The 20,302-nt window shown below is 43.6% G+C and overlaps 1 protein-coding gene across 5 annotated transcripts in view; it reads right to left on the bottom strand.

Moving 5' to 3' along the window:
• ANO10 (anoctamin 10) overlaps positions 1-20,302 on the bottom strand; it is an 818,673-nt gene that overhangs the window by 603,435 nt on the left and 194,936 nt on the right. For all 5 annotated transcript variants that reach the window (XM_085630601.1, XM_085630602.1, XM_085630604.1 and 2 more), the window contains exon 4: positions 8,055-8,189. In XM_085630601.1, the coding sequence (XP_085486727.1) occupies positions 8,055-8,189 (135 nt within the window). The remainder of the gene's footprint in view (positions 1-8,054; positions 8,190-20,302) is intronic.

Below are 20,302 nucleotides of genomic sequence, written 5' to 3'. Positions count from 1 at the left end.
CCAGGGCTCCTAAGCATCGTATTAAAAAACTACAGACTGCTCAGAATGCAGCAGCAAGAGTACTGCTAGATATTTCAAAATTGTTCTCAGTTTCCACAGCCTTACTCCATCTTCACTGGCTACCGGTAGCCAAGAGGATCCAATGTAAATCACTCTGCATTGCCTTTAAATCACTCAACAACTTGGGGCCAATGCAGTCAGCGAAAGGTTTTAAGCCATATATTCCTGTAGAGCCCTCAGATCTGCCAAACATGGAAGCATAATTGTTCCTACAGTCAGCAGGGCTAGGTGGGGTGGTAAGAGTTTCACGGCCACAACTACTAGGCTATGGAACTCTTTACCATTAGCACAAAAAAAAAGAGAAAAAAAAAAAAAGAGTCCAGCCTATTAAAATTCAGAAAGGGTCTTAAAACCTGGTTGTTTAAGGCATAACGTCTCACACCCTAGTCCGTCCTGATCTGTATGTATTAAAGGCAGTGCATAGACACCCCAGGGTATTTGTCGTGCTTCATAAATCCTTCATTATCATCAACTGTCACCTCTTCTTTTGTTTATTTCCTTAGGAAAAGGAGGTTCATACCGAGGTCTGTGGTCTGGGTAATGTACTTCCTCACCTTAGAAGGCTGGAAGCAAAGGGTGCGGGGAGTTCTTGTGGTACAGTTTGGAAGACACTCAACGATTTGAACCTGACCATGACAGTGTTGTACGACTGAAGCAACTTGTTTATCAAGAGTTTTAATAGTTTCTTTCTCCCCAAAGTGGATGTTGATGACTTTTTTCCTGACGACTTGAACTATGATTGCTCATGCAAAGAGAGACCGAGCTCATGTTCTTGGTGGCAGTCATATGTCATCAGGAGCCATTGCACTGCAGTTTCTTTGCCCAGGTTGAACATGACCATAACCACAAAAAAGAAAAGGGAGTTGGAGGATAGGAAGGTAGGTTTTTGCCTCCTGTTACAATACATAGGGGTCCTCCCAGGCATCTACTGTCTGGGGCGTGCTACAACTTAGCGGAATACGCAGGAGCACTTTTTTATTTTATACTATGTGTAGTGATGTGCTGTGTGGAGTGAAAAGTGAAATAAATCAATAAAAATTACCTGGATAGTGAGCCCTAATTTTATTCTGCTCCTATCCGGCAAATGTACATTAAAATGGGGCTAGTAGTAGAGAACAGTAACCATTATGTGAAGCTGTCCCTAGTTACTTGGTCGACATGTTTCGTGGTTACCCCAACCATTTCATCAGGACCACACATGGACCAGCCCTGTGTGTACCACTCCGTGTCTTTACAGACATACAAATAAATTTATACTTTTTGCAACCGATTTGGTTTGCTAAATACATACGATTCCCATGTTACAAGGATTTCTTAGATGCATAGGGTCGTAGTTTCTGTATAAAAATATAATGACACATAAGGATTAGTTACACACCCAAGTCCACTATTTGATGTGGACAAGGGACCTCAATCACTTTACATTCAATTTAAGTGTCAAAAATCTCTTGTATTTCTTAGAGAATTAAAGTGCATATTTAAAAGTGCTCAAGTGAATATGGTGAAACACATAGACATATACACACATAGACATAACACACGACTGCGGTAGGTTGCGTGGGTATAACCTACTTTTGCATTAAATCACTGAGAAAGATTACCTGTTGAATAACATGAACATTGTTAAAACATGAGAAATAAGTAAACTTTTCCCCTAAAGATCTTGAATAATAAACTATGCCAGATCCAAAACCACCAGCCTCAACAAATACACCATTTAGAATGAGTATGTGTCAGGGGGTCCCCACCTGCCATGAGCCGGGGGAGGACTTTAATCCCTGTTCGTTTCCGCCCCGACTGCAGGACAGACATGGTCCCTTTAAGACAGACCGGACAGTTCCAGAGGAGGGAACCCCGCCTCTGACGTCTCCGGTCGTCCTCCAATCAGATGCCTCATTGCCGTTCAAAGGACGACGTCACGGAGAACACAGCGCGACGCAGCCAGGAGAGGAGAAGTCGTCCAGAGCAGATACGGAAGTACTTCTGAGCCAGGAATCGGAGGAAGTCGGAGCCTTGCCGCCACCGGAGGAGAGAGACGGTCCCGAGGATTCGGCGTCCCAGGAGAAGAAAAAGCCGGGAGGCCAACGAGACCACGCTCCGCCCCGCCACACTTCTGGAGAAGTGTGGCACCACAAGGTACGAGCCAGATTACGGGGACTCGTATTCCCACTGGGAGGGAACAAGTAGGGGTGGGTGACGGTGGTTACGGGACAGTCGGGTGGGATTTTCAGTATAGGAGAAAGCTCACCTCCCCTACACGGGTACGCTGTTGCACGGTGAAGGTTCCCTGGTGACCCCGTCACTTCCCCTCCTCCTCCTTTTCACGTTCGGTATTCCCGACATTGGATATAACCCCCAACTTCTCTTTCCTTTCTCCCCGAGAGACACCTCTGGACCCCTGTCAACCTCAAGTCGGAAACGTCCCGGGCTGAGAAGAAGAACGACCAAACCAGACTACTAAGAGCTCCCCGAGAACTCCGGCTTCGTCACAGACTGTTCCTTGGGCGAACACTTTCTTTCTTTGAGCTGGAACTACGTTAATAAAAGTCCAGATCCTTTGAACCCACTGCTGTATCCTGGTCCTTATGTTGTCTTGAAGTGCGACCCTCCATCACTTCTTACAGTATGTAATAACTAATATGATAAAAATCCATCAATATTAAAGAAACTGTTTGGGTAATGATCACTCTTTTTATGAGGAAAACTCCCCCCTAAAAATACCGTTTTGCAATGTCCAAAGTAACAGGGCTTTGGTACGGTTTACCCCCTCCCCCACCCGTTTAAAAACCCATCCCTGGTAATAATGCCTCCCTTGTAGGTTTTGTATGAGAAACACATTCTCAAACCTTTATTACTATCGGGTTAAAATTACAACTCCAAAATGGCGCCCGAAATACCTGAGAGAAGACCGTTGCTTTAGAAATGATATCAGAGTATTGGATATTTAAGCAATAGAATGTCTCTCATCCCACGGAGGATTATACATCCCCCTAGTCAGCGCGGAACAGTAGTGTTTCTAACACGTCTACTACTAATGTTCATGATGGAGAACTCATGTTATGTTCAAATTCACACTTATGAATATTGCTTGCTTAGAATCGCATGTTGTGTTTTTAGCTGGAGGATAGAATCCATACCTTCACTATGTCCTTAAGAATAAAGGACTGATTCACCACTCTAAAATGGCTCCCAAAACCACTCGGAACAATAGTGTTCTCTAACTTGTTTACTTTCGGTTGACATCTACAACTTATGTTCGAGGTGGTGAACCCACGTGATGTTCAAATTCACACACTACAAATGTTCCTTTTTTAAGAATCGCACGCTGTGTTCTTAGCTGGATGTTAGAATCCATGCTTTACTTTGTCTTAAAAGAATTAAGAATCGATTCACCACTCAAAGATGGCGCCCAAAACCACTCGGGCGCACACACCTGTGAATCGTTCCCCTTTTCCCGCCTGCAGAAACATTTCAAAAGGAGCACCGGCAGTGATACAACAATATGCGGTGTTCCTGGGAGCTACTAGATTTAATGGCTGATGGTCCTATCTAGACAAGTAAGTTGGCATAGAGGAAGCAACATACCATGACGAATCCTTATGATTCAGTCTCTCTCATCTGTTAAGAATTCCCATTTGCGTTTAACTTGCAATATCTCATACCTTGTTCTAGATATCTAGAGCCTCCCTGCCCCAGCAACACCATGGAGTAGAATTACACCTCCATAAAAGTAGGTTATACCCACGCAACCTACCGCAGTCGTGTGTTATGTCTATGTGTGTATATGTCTATGTGTTTCACCATATTCACTTGAGCACTTTTAAATATGCACTTTAATTCTCTAAGAATACAAGAGATTTTTGACACTTAAATTGAATGTAAAGTGATTGAGGTCCCTTGTCCACATCAAATAGTGGACTTGGGTGTGTAACTAATCCTTATGTGTCATTATATTTTTATACAGAAACTACGACCCTATGCATCTAAGAAATCCTTGTAACATGGGAATCGTATGTATTTAGCAAACCAAATCGGTTGCAAAAAGTATAAATTTATTTGTTTGTCTGTAAAGACACGGAGTGGTACACACAGGGCTGGTCCTTGTGTGGTCCTGATGAAGTGGTTGGGGTAACCACAAAACATGTCGACCAAGTAACTAGGGACAGCTTCACATAATGGTTACTGTTCTCTACTACTAGCCCCATTTTAATGTACATTTACCGGATAGGAGCAGAATAAAATTAGGGCTCACTATCCAGGTAATTTTTATTGATTTATTTCACTTTTCACTCCACACAGCACATCACTACACATAGTATAAAATAAAAAAGTGCTCCTGCGTATTCCGCTAAGTTGTAGCATGTCCCAGACAGTAGATGCCTGGGAGGACCCCTATGATGAAGCATGTCACCCTGGGGAAACCCTAGGTGAGTGAGGGGACTCTAGAAAAACAAGTGTTTTTTCTAGTATAGGACTCTACTAATTGTAGAGCACTTATTTTTAGGTAGGCTTTATTAGGATCCTTTTGGATCCCTTTTGATAGATGAACATGACCATAAACTGTTCTTGAGCATAGCTCAAGAGTAAGGAGGTGTACTGGTCGAACTCATGCTTTAGACTATGGGCCATATGCATGAACACATTTTCCCATAGACAAGGAATGCATCTCTCCCCAAGATCTTAGCTTGTCATGATGGGGCTGGTGTTCGCTTGACGCAGGGGCAGACACCCCGGACTGGCATATTTTTCTCCTCTATGTCTTCAGACACTTGCCTTGTTATCAGTCTGGAAGGGTTTTCACCATCATCTTACACTGAGCGTGGAGATTCCCAGAAATGCCCAGAGTGTATTTTGGAGCCTGGTACTGTTTGTCCATAGACTGGAGTTCACAGAAAGTCTCCTTGAATCTCTTACATCTGCTTGAGCACTTGCTGCTCAATGGCCAGTAGGGTGACTATGGTGGGGAGTTGCTGCTGCCATGAAATAATAGATGCCCTCTTTCTCTGGAGGGACTGGGCAGTGTTTTCATAAACTTGCCAGTGACAACATAGTACAGCGTTACTTTATGCATACCTTTGTGATTAATGGTGTCCTTCAACTAAGCTCTACTGCAAGTAGAGGGTCTGGAGGAAGACTCTGTTGTGGCATCCAAACCAGACGGTTAGGTTGGCACAGATTGTACAGGGATCAGTTGGCAGCTGAACCAGGGCCAACAGAACCAGCTGCAGCAGAATAACAAACCCCGTGGCTGGTACTTGGGCCTCAGGAACTGCAAAGAAGTATGCAGAATCTGCACCAGGAATGGCAGCACTTGGAGCTGTGGGACAGGGTGGATTCCTCGGCCTTCAACTTCACAATCAGGGCATCCAGAAGGAGCCTGAGCTGAGGATTGAAATCATACTGAGTACCATAAACAGGACTATCTATATTTGTTCATTGAGCTGCACCATGCTGTCCACTGTCCAATTTTTGGTGTTTTGGTTTCCAACTGGGTTTTGTTCCCAGTGTTCTTGTAATCATGGAGAACACTAGTGCACTGGCTTCACATTATTGTTGCTCCCAGCAAAGAATTCTTCTGAGCCACGGATTTACGAAAGTGCAGCCCCACCCATACCTGAGGAGGGTACAGCATATGGGAATGATAGTTGTTGACGGTGAGTTGAAGGTCAGAAGTGAGGGAAAGAAGAATACTGTTTCTATCTGTAAAATATGTTCATCAATTAATAACCCGGATCCTTCTATTCTTTCTGAATATGTGGTGTACAGATATGACGTATTTTCCTGGAAACCCCAGTATTTGTATTGCATATGTGCTGCTGTACAAAAGAGGCATTACTATCACCACATTTAGTGTACTTTATTAATTGACCTTGGGGTCTAAAATGCTGAGTTAACACTGATGGGATTGAGATCACCCTTTGCAGGATCCACCCAATGTCAACAGTGACTATTTTATTTACTAAGGTTTCTTGTTGACGTCATTATCAAGCAGATACAAAAAGAGTTGCACTTGGTGCCGAGGGTTGCGAAGGAGTCTTCAAGGGGCTAAGTTTCGATCCAGATCCACTCTAGGTACTCCCTGGAGCCAGGCCTAGTGCTTGTTCCCAGCCTCGAGTAAGACAGTGTTTTGGGGTTCATTACAAGGAATGATAAAGTAAAGGAAGCTTGCCAGAAAACATTCACAGGTAGGAAACAAGGAACAGACACCCACTGCTCCCCATCTCACTAGGGTACCTGTTTGGGATATGCTTTGTTCTGTTCATTACATTTGTAAACAATTTAAACTGAAGTTCTGGAGGAATAGATTCAAGTACGGTTGAAAAGCTTCCACTGATATTCCAAGCACATACATTGGAGTCTGGGGGGATATTTAAGTTGCTTTGCATGGAGGGTGTCTTAGGTTTGCCAGGGTGCATTGTCTGTTTTTTCTCCTCAAGAGTACTTCCCATTTTGGAGTGGAGCGACGATGAAGATTTGGTGTCTAAAAATGGAATGACACTTTGGCTCCACGAGTGCCTCCTTAGACTGACGTTAAAGCTAGTTTTGGTACAGTGGATTACTCACAAGCTAGTGGCAGAACCAAAGCTTGAAAGCTCATAGGATAGGCTTCTGTGAACCAGAGCTCACTCATAACTTTTTTCAATTTTTGGTTTCCTTTATATTAAACATGCCTTTTATGTCAAAACCACTTACCTCAATGCTGAAGCCGGCTGTGCTGTAGGTCTCATCTTCAAAGTCATTGACATTAATGAAAACCTAGCTTGCACCTAATCCTCAACATCAAAAATGCCACTAATATGTACCTTGTGATAGCGACATGTTTGATATCCAACAAAAACGGTCTGGGAATGCCACATGCATCCTCGGGGGCCTTTGTGTTATCACAGCATGTTCCACTATGGTAGTGACAAGGCGTGTTCAATCTGGACTCTTTTTTGGGCTACGACTCAGAAGTTGACACAAGTAGACCTAAAGCATCCCAAAGAAACTCTTAGTTTTGCCCTAAGGCAGATTCCTCCTTTATCACTCAAATTGTGAACTCTCCTATGGTGTGACTGTTCAGCAGAATGACTACGAAAGCAGCGGAGTCGTCTTTTCTGGGTATTTGTTCTCTTATTTCCTTTTTACTTGTGAAATAGAGGCTCGTGGATGTGTTTAAACAAGTAAAGTAGCACTTATTAAAAAAAAAATCGAAATTTCATTTTTTCTAATATAAAGAAGCGCAGATAGTTATTAATTTGGTGTATGACGATAGGTGTTTCTCTAACAAAAAAGTATTAAAAGATCATGTTTAAAAGCAAAAATATTCATGCCTCATAAATATTAATTAAAGTTCCATAATGGAGAACACTGCCGTCCTTCAATGCTTACTTTATAAAATTTCACAGAGGTGGCACGCCTTACTGGGGTTTAGTCTTATATGCGTCTTGGCCCCCTTTAGGTGAAGCCCTCTTCTGGACCACCTCCATACAGACAAAGACAACAAATTGTTCAGGAAACAGCTTCAGGAGAGTGTATTTCAACAGTAATAGCTCTTTACAATTCTTCAAACTTTTGGATGTGACAAGAGTAGCTTTTAGTGTCATGACTGACTTATTATCACCTGAACATTTTTATTCATCTCTGCTTTGTGTGAATTCTCTGCATTTTCTTCCCACTGGACAATAAAAGAGCTCTGAGTTTTTGGAGGTTCTATCATGTTTCTCACTGTACAAGCAATGGTTCTAGTCCCCCTCATAGTCTCTCTGTTTTCCATCAAATTAAGCAACTAAATTAACACTCGGTGCTCTTAGGATGAAAAGTCAGTACAATTGAGTAAACTTGGTAGTATGAGGTGCAGACTATGAACTACAACAAATGACTCCCATGAAAAGAGTTTGACCAAAAATCAAACATATATTTATATGTTTGGAATGCAATTGACTCTAAAGTACTTTAATTCTTCAGCAAGGTTCCCAAAATTACTTTAGGATACTATTAAGACATATACTTACTTATGGATTTCCCTGGATAAAGTTTGCCCTTTGCGTGGCCAGGAACCGTTTGTTCATCATTTGCTCGAAGATTTTCTAACTCACGTTTAATGATGTACTGGCACTCTGTCACTGTAAGAAAGTCATCATTGTCTTCTGCAGGGAGAGCATAAACAGGAAAATGAGTTACCATCAGTACCTAAAACCAATTCAGTTTTTGGTGGATGATAAAAAAATATTAAAGAAATAAACTATCAAACAAGAAAAAAAACTATAAAGTTCAAGTAATTTATGGGGTGGTCAAATATGGGTATCTACTATCAACTTCTAAAAGACCAAGCGCTACTGCAAGGCTAAAACTGCAAACTTATTTAAACAGAGACCGCTTTAAAATAGCCTTCTCGCAGTGCTTGTTTAATGAGACAAAGTACTGTAAATCCCAAAGATCAGGAATCCGAAAACCAAAAGGTTCACAGAGATCTGTAGTAGCCTGCAGAAGGGACACACCATTAGTCTGCCAATTCAACAAGCAGATGTCCAAAACCAACTCATTAGGATCAAGCAAGCGCAGTAAGAAGAGCAAAGACTCCTCATGATCTTCTAGACACTAACAAGTAGTGCCAAAAGGTAATGAGTTACCAGACTCAGAGCCCCTACAACAAACCCATATACGCCCATCTTCTATGGCACTGACATGCCGAGGTTCTAGGAATGTAAGAAGGTTGCAGTTCCTCTACTCACCCAACCCAGTGCAAGCTGGCAGCATAAGGGCAGAGGCAGCAATTGCCTGCAACAGGGACAAGTGTCATACCCTGCCCCAGGGTAGAGGATACAGTAATGAGACCAGATACTACAAATGAGACCAGATACAAGCACTGACCCCTTGACACCAAGAAGCAGGAGACTCCTGAACAGCAGCAGACAGATGGTAAGACAGACAACATTTAAGAAACAAGGACAAAAGATCAGAAGAGTGTTAGGGAAAAGACCAACACAAAAAGGAAATTGAGAAGGGAAAAAACAACAAACATGTGGGAAAGCAAGGTCAAGTGGACAGAACTAAGCGAGAGTCAATGCATATACAAATTGTTGCCAGGCAAGGAAACCTGTAGCCACAGTGGTAAAGTATGGCAAACGAGACGCCGATGCGGGTCATGGTTTAGGCACAACAGCTGAGTCTGTTTCACACGCAAACGTGGTAGGAACAAGCTCCCTGACCCCGGCACCCTTGAGGCACGCGAATTTAGCGCCGCTAGCACTGTTCCTTTCTAGAGATTCAAGGAAGGATGTTTCCTCACTGTGAGTACATGAGGGGAGGGTACACCTTAGCGTGTGTAGACCGCCCTGGTCATCAACACCGGTCCTGACGAAAACCTGGAGATTTTTCCACTAGGTTGAAACATGTAGACCACTTTTACCTTTTCATTTTACTTCACTTTTAAGATACCTTAGGTCAATCTAACCCCACACGGTATCTCCTGATTTTTTAACATTGTCCAGTTGCTCCAGAATAAAAGATTCTTTATCCATAGAGAGTTAAACCTGGCCAATTTTTAAATCACTTTTTCACTGACACACACACCAAAAGAAAATACCACCTCCACTGTAATCAGGTGTCGCAGCACACCCGGATGGCATTCGGCTATCCGGGTGGGACCCCGATGATGAAGCATGTCACCAACTAGGTTGGTGAGTGAGGGGTCTTCTAAATAAGGACGATTCTGTCCTTTCGGTGCACCTCTCCCCATTTCTGAGGCACTTAGGTACCTCCTAGGGTGTACTCCTTATAGTGTTTATGTATATTGATTAAGGGGACCAGGAGTACCCCCATGCAGAATACCCTTTCTCTCTCACTGTTTTTCTAAAGTATGGGCTCTACCACTATTGATCCAGGAGTGGATTCCTGTGCCAGGAAGTTCCTATTCATGAGGTCTAGTTTTTCCAAATGATGTTACACCGTTTCATAGAGTTTCCAGTAATTTCCTTGTCTGAATCGGATGATTCTATGATTACTGTGGGGGTGACACAGTGATAGTGTTACTGCTTACAGAGGGTCTGGGCACGTCTTAACTTGAGTGAATATCTTCATGACCCCTTGATTGTTCTTTGGTCAAATGCTAACTGCCTAATCCAAGCCACAAACCATGCAAACAACTTCAACCACCCTCCACCCAGAAACCACCAAAAGTATAGACCATTCAGATGCATGTCTGTAGGAGAAGTCCAAGAAGTCTCGCAGTCATCTACTTATAGCAGATGCAGGCCATCCAAGAGAAGTATTATACACATGTTTTGATAAAAGATTTAGATTATGAAAAACTAGCAACACGATAATTCTAGTCCTGACAGTTTATGCTATTCCTCCTTCACTATTGAGTGGGAAGCATTCACTACAGGCAGGAGAGGTAAAAAGCTACTTCAAACATATTACTGTTTAAAAGTCTTGTGGGGGTGCACAGCGCCAGCAACCCCTCCTCATGTGCATTACTCATCCACCTACTCCTGCCTCTCCAACTTGCCTGTCAAGTTTGCTGTAGGTTCATTTGCCGAGCATGTGAAATGCTTATGAAGTGATGGCTGGGTCGATGATGTGAAGGAGAAAGAGCAAGGACTGAAAATACCAGAATCACCATCAAAGTAATATTTGTTTGCAGTCTTGTGTCGGTCTCGCTCTCCTTCCCAAGTGGTTGGGAATATGACACCACAGCCTCATAAATTATGGGAGTACCAGATATCACATGCCGGTCCACCTTCATGTCAACTGATGCAAATGTTGCTTGCCCAAGTCTTTGTCAGAGGATTCACCCAGTTATTCATGCTTAAAAAAGGTATACGCCCTACAAGTGGCTATCCTCTGTGGTGGACAAATAGCATTGGAAAGTCAGTGGTGCAGCCTCCAATTTGGTGGGAGGAGCTTGAAATCTTAAAAGAGCTTGAACTCCTCTCCCGTGGTAGGCTTTGGATATGCATGGAACTATATATCTGAAAAGATGTGCTTAGCTGGTGTGCTGCCTCAGAAAACACCGTCATATATGGTGAAAAGATTAATTAGCTTCCTACGTGTAGTCAATCTTACCAAGAAGATGTTAAAAGCCCCCAAAACATCCATGTCATGTAGAGTTCCCCTAACTGGTAAAGAATGTGGTCTTATTTCCTGGTTTCTTTATAAACTTCAGAGGTTCTTGCTGTGGTTGATAATGGAATAGGAGGCCATTTTTGCTGACAAAAAGTCAATGTCACAAAGCACCCAAGGCTCATATTTTTCAATTCAAGAGATAAAGACAAAATTAAGTTCCTGCTGAGTAGAATGATTTGTGATTGAATGATAAAGCAGACTTTCAAAGTACCCCTTAACTGCCTCAGGTTTCAAAGTTAGAATGTTTTGCCAAAGTCAAAGTGTTTGCCAGACCCAGCACAGAGACAGTAGACATTCCACCCTCCCAAGACCTCTGCAGCAACCTTGGCACCTGCTTCCACCGCAAGATTAAGGGGATCTATGACAGCATTGAAAACCTCGATACCCAGGACCCTCCCACAGCACCCGCTGCCAACGCATCCCATGACACCGGACCTCAACAAACCCTACTCAGCTGGACTCCCCTCACCACTGACGACACCCTTAAGATCATGAAGAGCATCCACGGTAGGGGTGGGCGGAATTTGTATAGTCGCGCTACGCAAAGCTCCGCGAAATGGTAAAAAATCTCCGCGAGCATGCAAAACTTCCGCGAACATGCGGAATTGCTTGTTCCGCCCGTTCGCGATGATTTTTTCTTGTTCGCGAATGCCGTTTGTGTGCTCGGAGAGAAATATCTCATGAACACGCATTTTGAAAGCGCGAACAAGCAAAAAATTCCGAGAAGTCGCGGATCGCCGAATTTTTGGCAATTGCGCATTCTCGGCGGAACATGAAATTACCCAAATTCCGCGAGCGGAATGGAATTTACCGCCCAGGCCTAATCCAAGGACTCCTGCCCGCAACACATCTTCACAGCCGGCACCACTATCGACCCCGAACCCTGCCACACCATCGACTGCTCCATCAACTCTGCCACCTTCTCGGAAGACTGGAAGAATGCACAGATAAACCCCTTCCTGAAGAAACCCTCTGCTGACCCGATGGACCTCAAGAACTTTGTACCCATCTCTCTTCTCCCCTTCCCAGCCAAAGTCATCGAGAAGGCCATCAATGCCCAACTTTCAGAGTTCATTGAAGCAAACCACATCCTGGATCTCTCCCAATCCGGCTTCCAAAGGAACCACAGCACAGAGACAGCCCTTCTTGCCGCCACAGATGACGTCCGCACCTTCCACGACTGAGGAAAAACTGAAGCCCTCATCCTCCTGGACCTCTCGGCCGCCTTGGATACTGTTTCTCACCACAACCTATGCACAAGACTCCATGACGCCGGCATTCGCAACAAAGCCCTGGAATGCATCCGCTCCTTCCTCACTGGCCAAACACAGAGTCAGACTACCACCATTCCACTTGGAACCCACAAAGATCAGCTGCGGAGTGTCTCAGGGCTCCTCCCTGAACCCCACTCTCTTCAACATCTACATGGCCCTACTCGCAACCATCGTCAGGCACAACAGTGTTGTGTAGTTCCTAAAAATACATATGATCTCCGCGTTTGGCGGACTACATAAACTGAGGGATTGGTGTCTATACTGATTCCGGACACCCCCACAGGATATGTCAGTCTATAGAGCAGCTAGCTCACAGTGCCACCATAAGCCCCCTTACCTCATCATGGAGCGAACCGTTTCTGGTAACTATCTGGCAACCATCGAACATGACAACCCTTGACCCTTCATGGATCGTGGAAACAGTACAGTACTTTTCGCTCGATTAATCGTGTTCACTTAGTCTCAGAAAGATACACAGAAAAAACGTTTTCAATAAGCATTTATTGAACCAGCGTCATTCTAGTACAATACATGTTTGCTGCGACAATCAATAGACAGAAGCTAACGTAAGAGTTTACAAGCACCAACAGAGTAAATAGGTAGAATTCTACCATGGCGCTAAAACAGTGAGTATATGCAGGCATATAAACAGGACTGTAATCAAACGTACTCTACGATGCTGACCATACCTAAGTGTACCTAGCATGTATGTAGGTGTAAAGCCAAGAATCTCCTAGGAAAGAGCTAACCCTATTACTTGATGGGAGAAAATGAAGGACCTCATCTTGGTCACGAGTTGGACACCCCGCAAGGGATGTCAGACAGCTGCGTGTTGAAGCTTCAGTGTGCAGGGGCCTCAGTGTCTTGTGGAAGCGTCTCCTCTAGTAACCTAGTGAATGTGTGGTTCTTTTCTACCACAAAGATAGCCTGTGGGTTTCTACCACAATCAATATGTTGTGAGTATGATTATGTAAATAAGCCTAAATCAATAACTGCAACTATGCAAAGTAGCTCTGTCACCCTAGGATGAAGATAGCGATTACTTTTGTACAGAGTATGTTAATCCTGTTATGTACATCATGCGCATGGGATTTTACTAAGAATCTTCATGCATAATAAATAAGTCTAGTTTCAAGGAAACCAATCAACATTTATTCAGCCCACAACTGGGTAAAAGGTCAGTGCTAGAACAGTTATGGAGAGCAAGGTAGGACAAAAGTTCGTAAAAGGTCACTTTAATACTTAGGCCTAGGTTGGGGAACATCGTCTCCTACGCCAACGACACCCAGCTGATTCTCTTCCTCACTAACAAACCCACAGTCGCCAAGAACAACTTCCATGACGGGATGAAGGCAGTCACCATCTGCATGAAGAACAGCTGCCTCAAGCTCAACTCAGAGAAGACCGAAGTCCTCATCATGGGCTCCATCCCCTCCGCCTGGGACAACTCATGGTGGGCCGCAGCACTTGGAACCCCCACCCACCCCCCACACCTACTGACTATGCACAAGACCCCGGCATCATCCTGAACTCCTCGCTCACCATGAACTGCCAGGTCAACGCCGTCTCAGCATCCTGCTTCCACACATTATGCCTACCCAGAAAGATCTTTAAGTGGATTCCCACTGAGTCTAGAAAGACGGTCACCCACGCACTTATCAGCAGCAGAATCGACTACAGCAATGCACTCTACGCCGGCATCACCCAGAAACTCCTCAAGTAACTGCAGAACATTCAGAACACCTCTGCTAGACTCCTCCTCAACATCCACTGCCACAGCCACATCAGCCACCTGAGAGACCTCCACTGGCTTCCAGTCAACAAAAGAATCTCCTTCAAGCTCCTTACACGCGCCTAAAAAGCCCTACAGGACGCGGGACCAACGTATTTGAACCATTGCCTCGCATTCCACGCACCCACCAGAGACTTCCGCACCACCCAACTGGTCCTGGGTACCGTCCCACATATCTGCATGACCACAGCCGGAAGAAGATCCTTCTCCTACCTCGCAGCAAAGACCTGGAGCACCCTGTCTCTGCACCTCAGGCAATCACAGTCACTGACTCAATTCAGGAAGGACCTCAAGACCTGGCTCTTCGACTGAACCAACGTACCAGAGCTCCCTCCCCCGCAGCGCCTTGAGACCCCTACGGGTGAGTAGTCGGCTTTACAAGCCACCTGATTGATTGAAAAGATGTGTCACTATAGATAAACTATTAACTAATTATGCCTTTAAAGCTTTCACATGATTCCCAAGAACTAGAGACAAAAGTATAGCTCTCTGCTTTCATCCTGACAGCTAATGGAGTCCTACCCATGAGCAATGGCAGTCCGTAGCAACTGATCAAAGACCCAGAGGTATAGTTCTTTTTTACCTGCACCACTGGAGGAGAGAGGACAATCGGGGCTCACCTTAGTGCATTTCCTATTTTGTTCTTTAAAGGAGAAAAAAAGCCTTACCATCACATGGTGGGCCCATGTCTTTACCAAGTATGCGTAATATTGTTGATGAGCTTTAATTATTCACTTTTTTCTTATGCCATGTATTGTCATTAAATTCCTTTGTATAACTCTAGCTACTGCTTGACCTCTTGTGGGGCTGAGTCAAGCTGGGGTCGTCTTCTCATCGTGGGTCCCTTTTGCAATTAAAGAAATTAACCGTCCTCCTGATGTCTCTTGGATTTTGTTTGGACGCCTCTGCTCACTTACTCTTAATTGAAGGGATGGTGAGGGTCTGAGCCATGCCTGCATGTGCACACAGACTAAGCCATTAATGTCCCTAATTGTCATGTGGGAGACATGAGGTTTGTAAGTTTGAAAGACCTCATTAAACATTGCAAAATCTATTTTGGAAGAAATGGCAATTGAGAAGGATAAAAATCCTTGCCTTAAAAGAAAATTTTAGGGCCCAATCACCTAGGTTGTAGATAGGGTAGAAATTCAACCTATTTTAACAGTTCAGATGTGGAACCCATAGCCATGGGATTATCAGTAATGTGTGTCCGTGCCAGTAACACCACTGGACAGCTGTGCTCTCTTTTACCATCCATTTATGGTTCTTATGTTTGTGCTTGCTGTGATGCATAGAAGGTGGAGTATCCATAGAAGGCCTGGTACTGGATCCCAACCCACAAGTGAAGAAGCCCATCCCTCAATCACAGAATGGTAAGAAATATGAATGGTTTCAGTCAGTCCAGTGAAGATGCTCCAGCCCCTAGAACACCACAGCGGATCAAAGTGTACCAGTACACTCAAAGACACTAACCTTAACGGCCAATGGGATGGATTTGGTGTAGACCTTATCAACCTTTCTGGGAGTGTGGCTTGGAGTCTGATAAACTCTAAAGTGCTCCGAGACAGGTCGGTAGTGTCCTGAAGCAGCAGCATGCCTTTACAGTATGAAAAGTTCACCCACTATCATGGTCCTGGAGTACTATGAATGGAAGCTACCAAAAGCTACTCTCATGTGTGTGTTCCTGGTGGCTTTCATTCCTGAAAGGCAGGCCGTGGGCCATGGAAAAGGGAAGGCAACCACCATATCAGTGCTTATTATAGGCAAAGCCAAAGCGGCTACAACTTGCTGTTCCAAACCCCTCGAGTCTAAATGGGATGCATGGTATCCTGTCACAGGGCTGATGGTTTCTTGAAGTTCTGGTCCTACCTTCAATATGGATAGACTCTTGAACTCAGTCTTGTTACATGGATTCCTGCACTGAATGGGCAGGAGCTAAATAGATGCAAATGCCCCAGGCAGCATACGCAGGCTTTGTAATGACCGCCCACCAAGAAAATGCTGCTCCACCGTCTGTAGGGTATGATACCCAAAAAGGAGTTTTGTGCTTTGGTAGAATAAACAAAAAAAGACTAGGGGCCCGATTCACAGAACTAACTTAAGACAAAATCCTAAACTTACTACTTTTGGTATTCACAGAAGGCATTTAGAAATAGTAAAGTTAGGATTTTGTCCCAAGTCTGTCCCAAGTCTGTCCTACTACTTTTTGTATTCACAGAAGGCATTTAGTAGTAGTAAAGTTAGGATTTTGTCTTAAGTTTGACTTAAGACAGACTTAAGACAGACTTAAGACAGACTTAAGACAGACTTAAGACAGACTTAAGACAAAATCCTAACTTTACTACTACTAAATGCCTTCTGTGAATACCAAAAGTAGTAAGTTTAGGATTTTGACTTAAATTGGTTCTGTGAATCGGGCCCTAGAACGTCATCTCATTGAAGAAAGAAGAGATAATAAATTAGGAAGTGTTTAAAATATCAAGAGAAGCAAGTAGGGCCAATGTTACGTAGCACAGGCTGTGTGATTATATTTTTAAGGAAAGTGTATATAAAACATATTGAGATAGTGTTTTTTTCCAGCACCAGCTGACAAAACGTCAGCCTGGCAAATCTCTACAAAGGGAAGTTGAGTAGAATTACCTCAAGAAACTGCAGGGATGCAAGACATTTAGGTTTTTGATTTACAGAGGTTTTCTATAGCGTGAACATGACCCAAGGCTATCAGAGCGCTGTACAATGTACTTTGTTTCAAAATTATAACAGACTGGGTGTTTTGGGGAGTTTTTTTGCCAGCAGTTTGGGTCTTCAGAGTGCAGCCTTACAGGGACCTGTCAGTAGCATTTATTTGCATGGTCTCGGTTCATCATTACTGAGCAGTTGTCTTGATAAGATTTATTTAGTTAATTGGATTTTTCCTCATTGAGTTTAAAACCAGGTATAACGTGTTGGATTCTGTTCGGGTGTTTGTGGTCTTGTTTCATCAATTGATCCTTGGTGTGGTTAAAGCCAGGTACAATATGTTGGACTTTTTTGGCTTGTCTGTGAACTAGGGGTTATGGTCATTGTCTTCCCAAGTTATTGGGGTTTATTCGGTGTCTGTTTGGTACTGGTGTGTTCTTTATGGACATCATTTCTTCATAAGTATTGTTTCGACCTCCGGCCGAAGTTAGCTATCGTTGGATTGGTGCGCATTTCTGGTGGTAGGGAGTTGCAGATTCTGGGCGCTGCTCCGGAGAAGCATCCAGAGTAGGTCATGCTTTTCTTGACTCTCATGGGTTTAAGTCAGAGTAATGACGCCCTGCGTAGTGCGCTGCTGCCTCCTGAGACGGTGAGTGATTCTGTCAGATATTTTGGTGTGTCGAGGTGTGCTTCCTTATGTCTCATGCAGGCAACTTTGAGAGCAAGATTCTGGCTTCAATGGAAGCCATCTTTTACATTTCTAGTGTTTATGTGGAAACAGCCACCCTGTTTCCACATAAACTAAACTAAGAAGTAAGTGGCAGAGACTTAACACAATAGGCTATTCAGAGAGCATAGCGGAAATAGTGAGCGGCTGGTCTGTTTGGCCACTAGGTGACTGTTACACTGCATGGTTTGAATCGATATTAGGGGCTCAATTGCCCCAAAGTCAGGTACAAATATTTTGATTGTTTTCATTACGGTTGTTAAAGTGATCCCTTGCCAACATGTGTTTTGCATCTGTTGCTGCTTTTTCAACGCTACTTACAATTAAGTTCCTGCATTTAATTTTTCGTTTGGATGTCTTTTCTATATCAAAGTTAGGTATGTAGATCATAAATGTGTTTTTCTGGGCCTGGTAACCCCATCAGGATATGGTGGCCTGCTTACCAACTTCAAGTGTATTTGCAACAACATTTGACTCTATCAATGTTTTAACAAGAAATGACTAAGGAATATTGAATTGAAGAGAATTAGATATATGAATTTCATAGAGAATGTGAACAACTTGAAGAAAACATTCAAACGGCAAGGGCACATTTTGGAAACTAAATGTAATAGCAGATTAATAGCAGTTGATTCGAACAGAGTTATGATAAGAGTAGACAAAGGAGGATGTATTGAGGATTATTGGATTTTTATTGTGTAGTGAAAATGAAAAAAATTGAAATAAAAATAAAAGAAGAAAACTGACACAGTCGGAAAGTTGTAGGAAAGCTTCCTTTTCTGCATGATCACCTGGTATGTTTCACCTTTTTCTGGACCCTATGTTTTTTGCTGGTGTCAGAAGTCTGGGCACTGCAACCCTGCTGCCCAGTCCTAAACTGTCTAAGCTCCCCATTTAACCATGGTCAAATTAGCGTATCCCAAATTATTGAACTCGTCTATTAGTACCTAAAATATGGTACAAAGTGTAACCCAGGACCTGTAAGTAAAATGTAACTAGTGGACTGCAGCACCTACTGTGCAATCCACTACAGTGACAGTGTAAAACCTGGCTTCAGGCCTACCATTGTAGCCGGACTGTGGCAGTTTAAACACTGCAATTCATCCTGTCAAAATAATTCCTTTTTATAAGTTAAAACCTCCCTTTTAAAAATGAATCAGTAACCCCTATTAGGCCTTGTAGCCCACAAGGTATGGTGCATGGTATTTAAAAGTAGGACATATAGAAAAGTCATGTTAATATGTCCTTACAGTGACTAGCATGCAAAAGCAATTATTCAATGTGACAGGCCAAGCTGTCCTATGTAGAAAACCGGAGTACAGATTAAAATCCTAGTACCGTGTCTCAGGAATGGGACAAGTAAGAAAAATAATTAAGCAACTATTTTTGATAGTTATTCAAAATCAAATTCAATGGGGGGGGGGGGGGGGGGGAGTCAGATTATTTATAGTATTTAGGAAACGTAACTTTTAGAAAGATACCTTTTCCTCACCTGAAATTCCAGAGGCTAAACTTGCATTTTCTCTCCCACTTCTGCCAGCTAGTAATTAGCATTTGAATAAGCATGAAAAAGGTATGAAATGCTTCCCAGGAGCAAACAATGGGCTGCCTGAATGGGCAGAGATGACTCGTCTGATGGCTTGATAGTCCATGCAGGATGGGGCTGTGAGCATCCTTTTTGATACTACAGTGTCAAATCTTGTTTGAATGTCAAATCATATTTGACAGGTCTACTGGCTTTACATAGAACACCAGGGTCACACTTGAATGGAAAGGAAACAGGATCCCAAAACAATTTTTATGTATCCACTGTCTGGTTGCTTGTCTCTGGGTTTATTGTGAGTATAAAGACTGCCAACAACTAGATGTTGGTGCTAGATGTGGGCTGGATTAGCATAGTACACCCCCAGAGACACACAGACCCAGCCCTCACAGTCTAAGTTTACTGTGGCCAAAGACATCTGTGCCATCTTGAAAATGCCAAGAGTGGGTAGGGTTGTCCCGGGATTGGCTTAGACATGGCTAGGAGTCATGCCCAACCAGACTAGGATGGACATCTGGTTGGCCTGGGTACACCCAGCATGGGCATGCCCACTCACTAGCTCATTCCAGACATAAATATGGCACCCCCCGGCTCCACTTCAGAACACTGCTGGACCTAAGAACGATCAGAAGAGGACTGAACCTACTGAATGTGACCTGAAAAGAGCCCTGAAGGACCAGGCCTGCTCCCTCTTGTACCCAATACACAAAAGTGGACTCTAGAGTCATATGACTGACCTCCTGTTAAAACTGCAGGGGTACTACATGCTACAAGAGGCCTTTTCCTGCAAATGTGCGGCTGACTACTGGCAATCTTGGCCTCTGATACCCTGTGAGTTTTTAAGTGCCTCCCCTGCGGACCTGCAAGGCTTTAGAAGTGTAATCCTGTGGAGGACTGGGACGTAAAGGACTAAAGTCAGAAGGTAAATCTTTGACCAAGAATAACCTGGTTAGTGTTTCCGACCCACGCTCTATCGCTTTAAGCGTCAAATTGAGCCTAGGCCCAGGTCTGCTGCGACCATTGACAATCATTGACATTTATGCTTCTTGGCGCTATTACTCTCTGGTTTCCATCATAGGATTTTTCGAGTCATTTTGCTTTTTAAATTTTACTCTACT

Source organism: Triturus cristatus, chromosome 10 (assembly GCF_964204655.1).
Source record: "Triturus cristatus chromosome 10, aTriCri1.1, whole genome shotgun sequence".
Taxonomy (NCBI): domain Eukaryota; kingdom Metazoa; phylum Chordata; class Amphibia; order Caudata; family Salamandridae; genus Triturus; species Triturus cristatus.
Note: the sequence above shows the minus strand (reverse complement) of the source record. Positions and strands in the feature narration are given on the sequence as shown.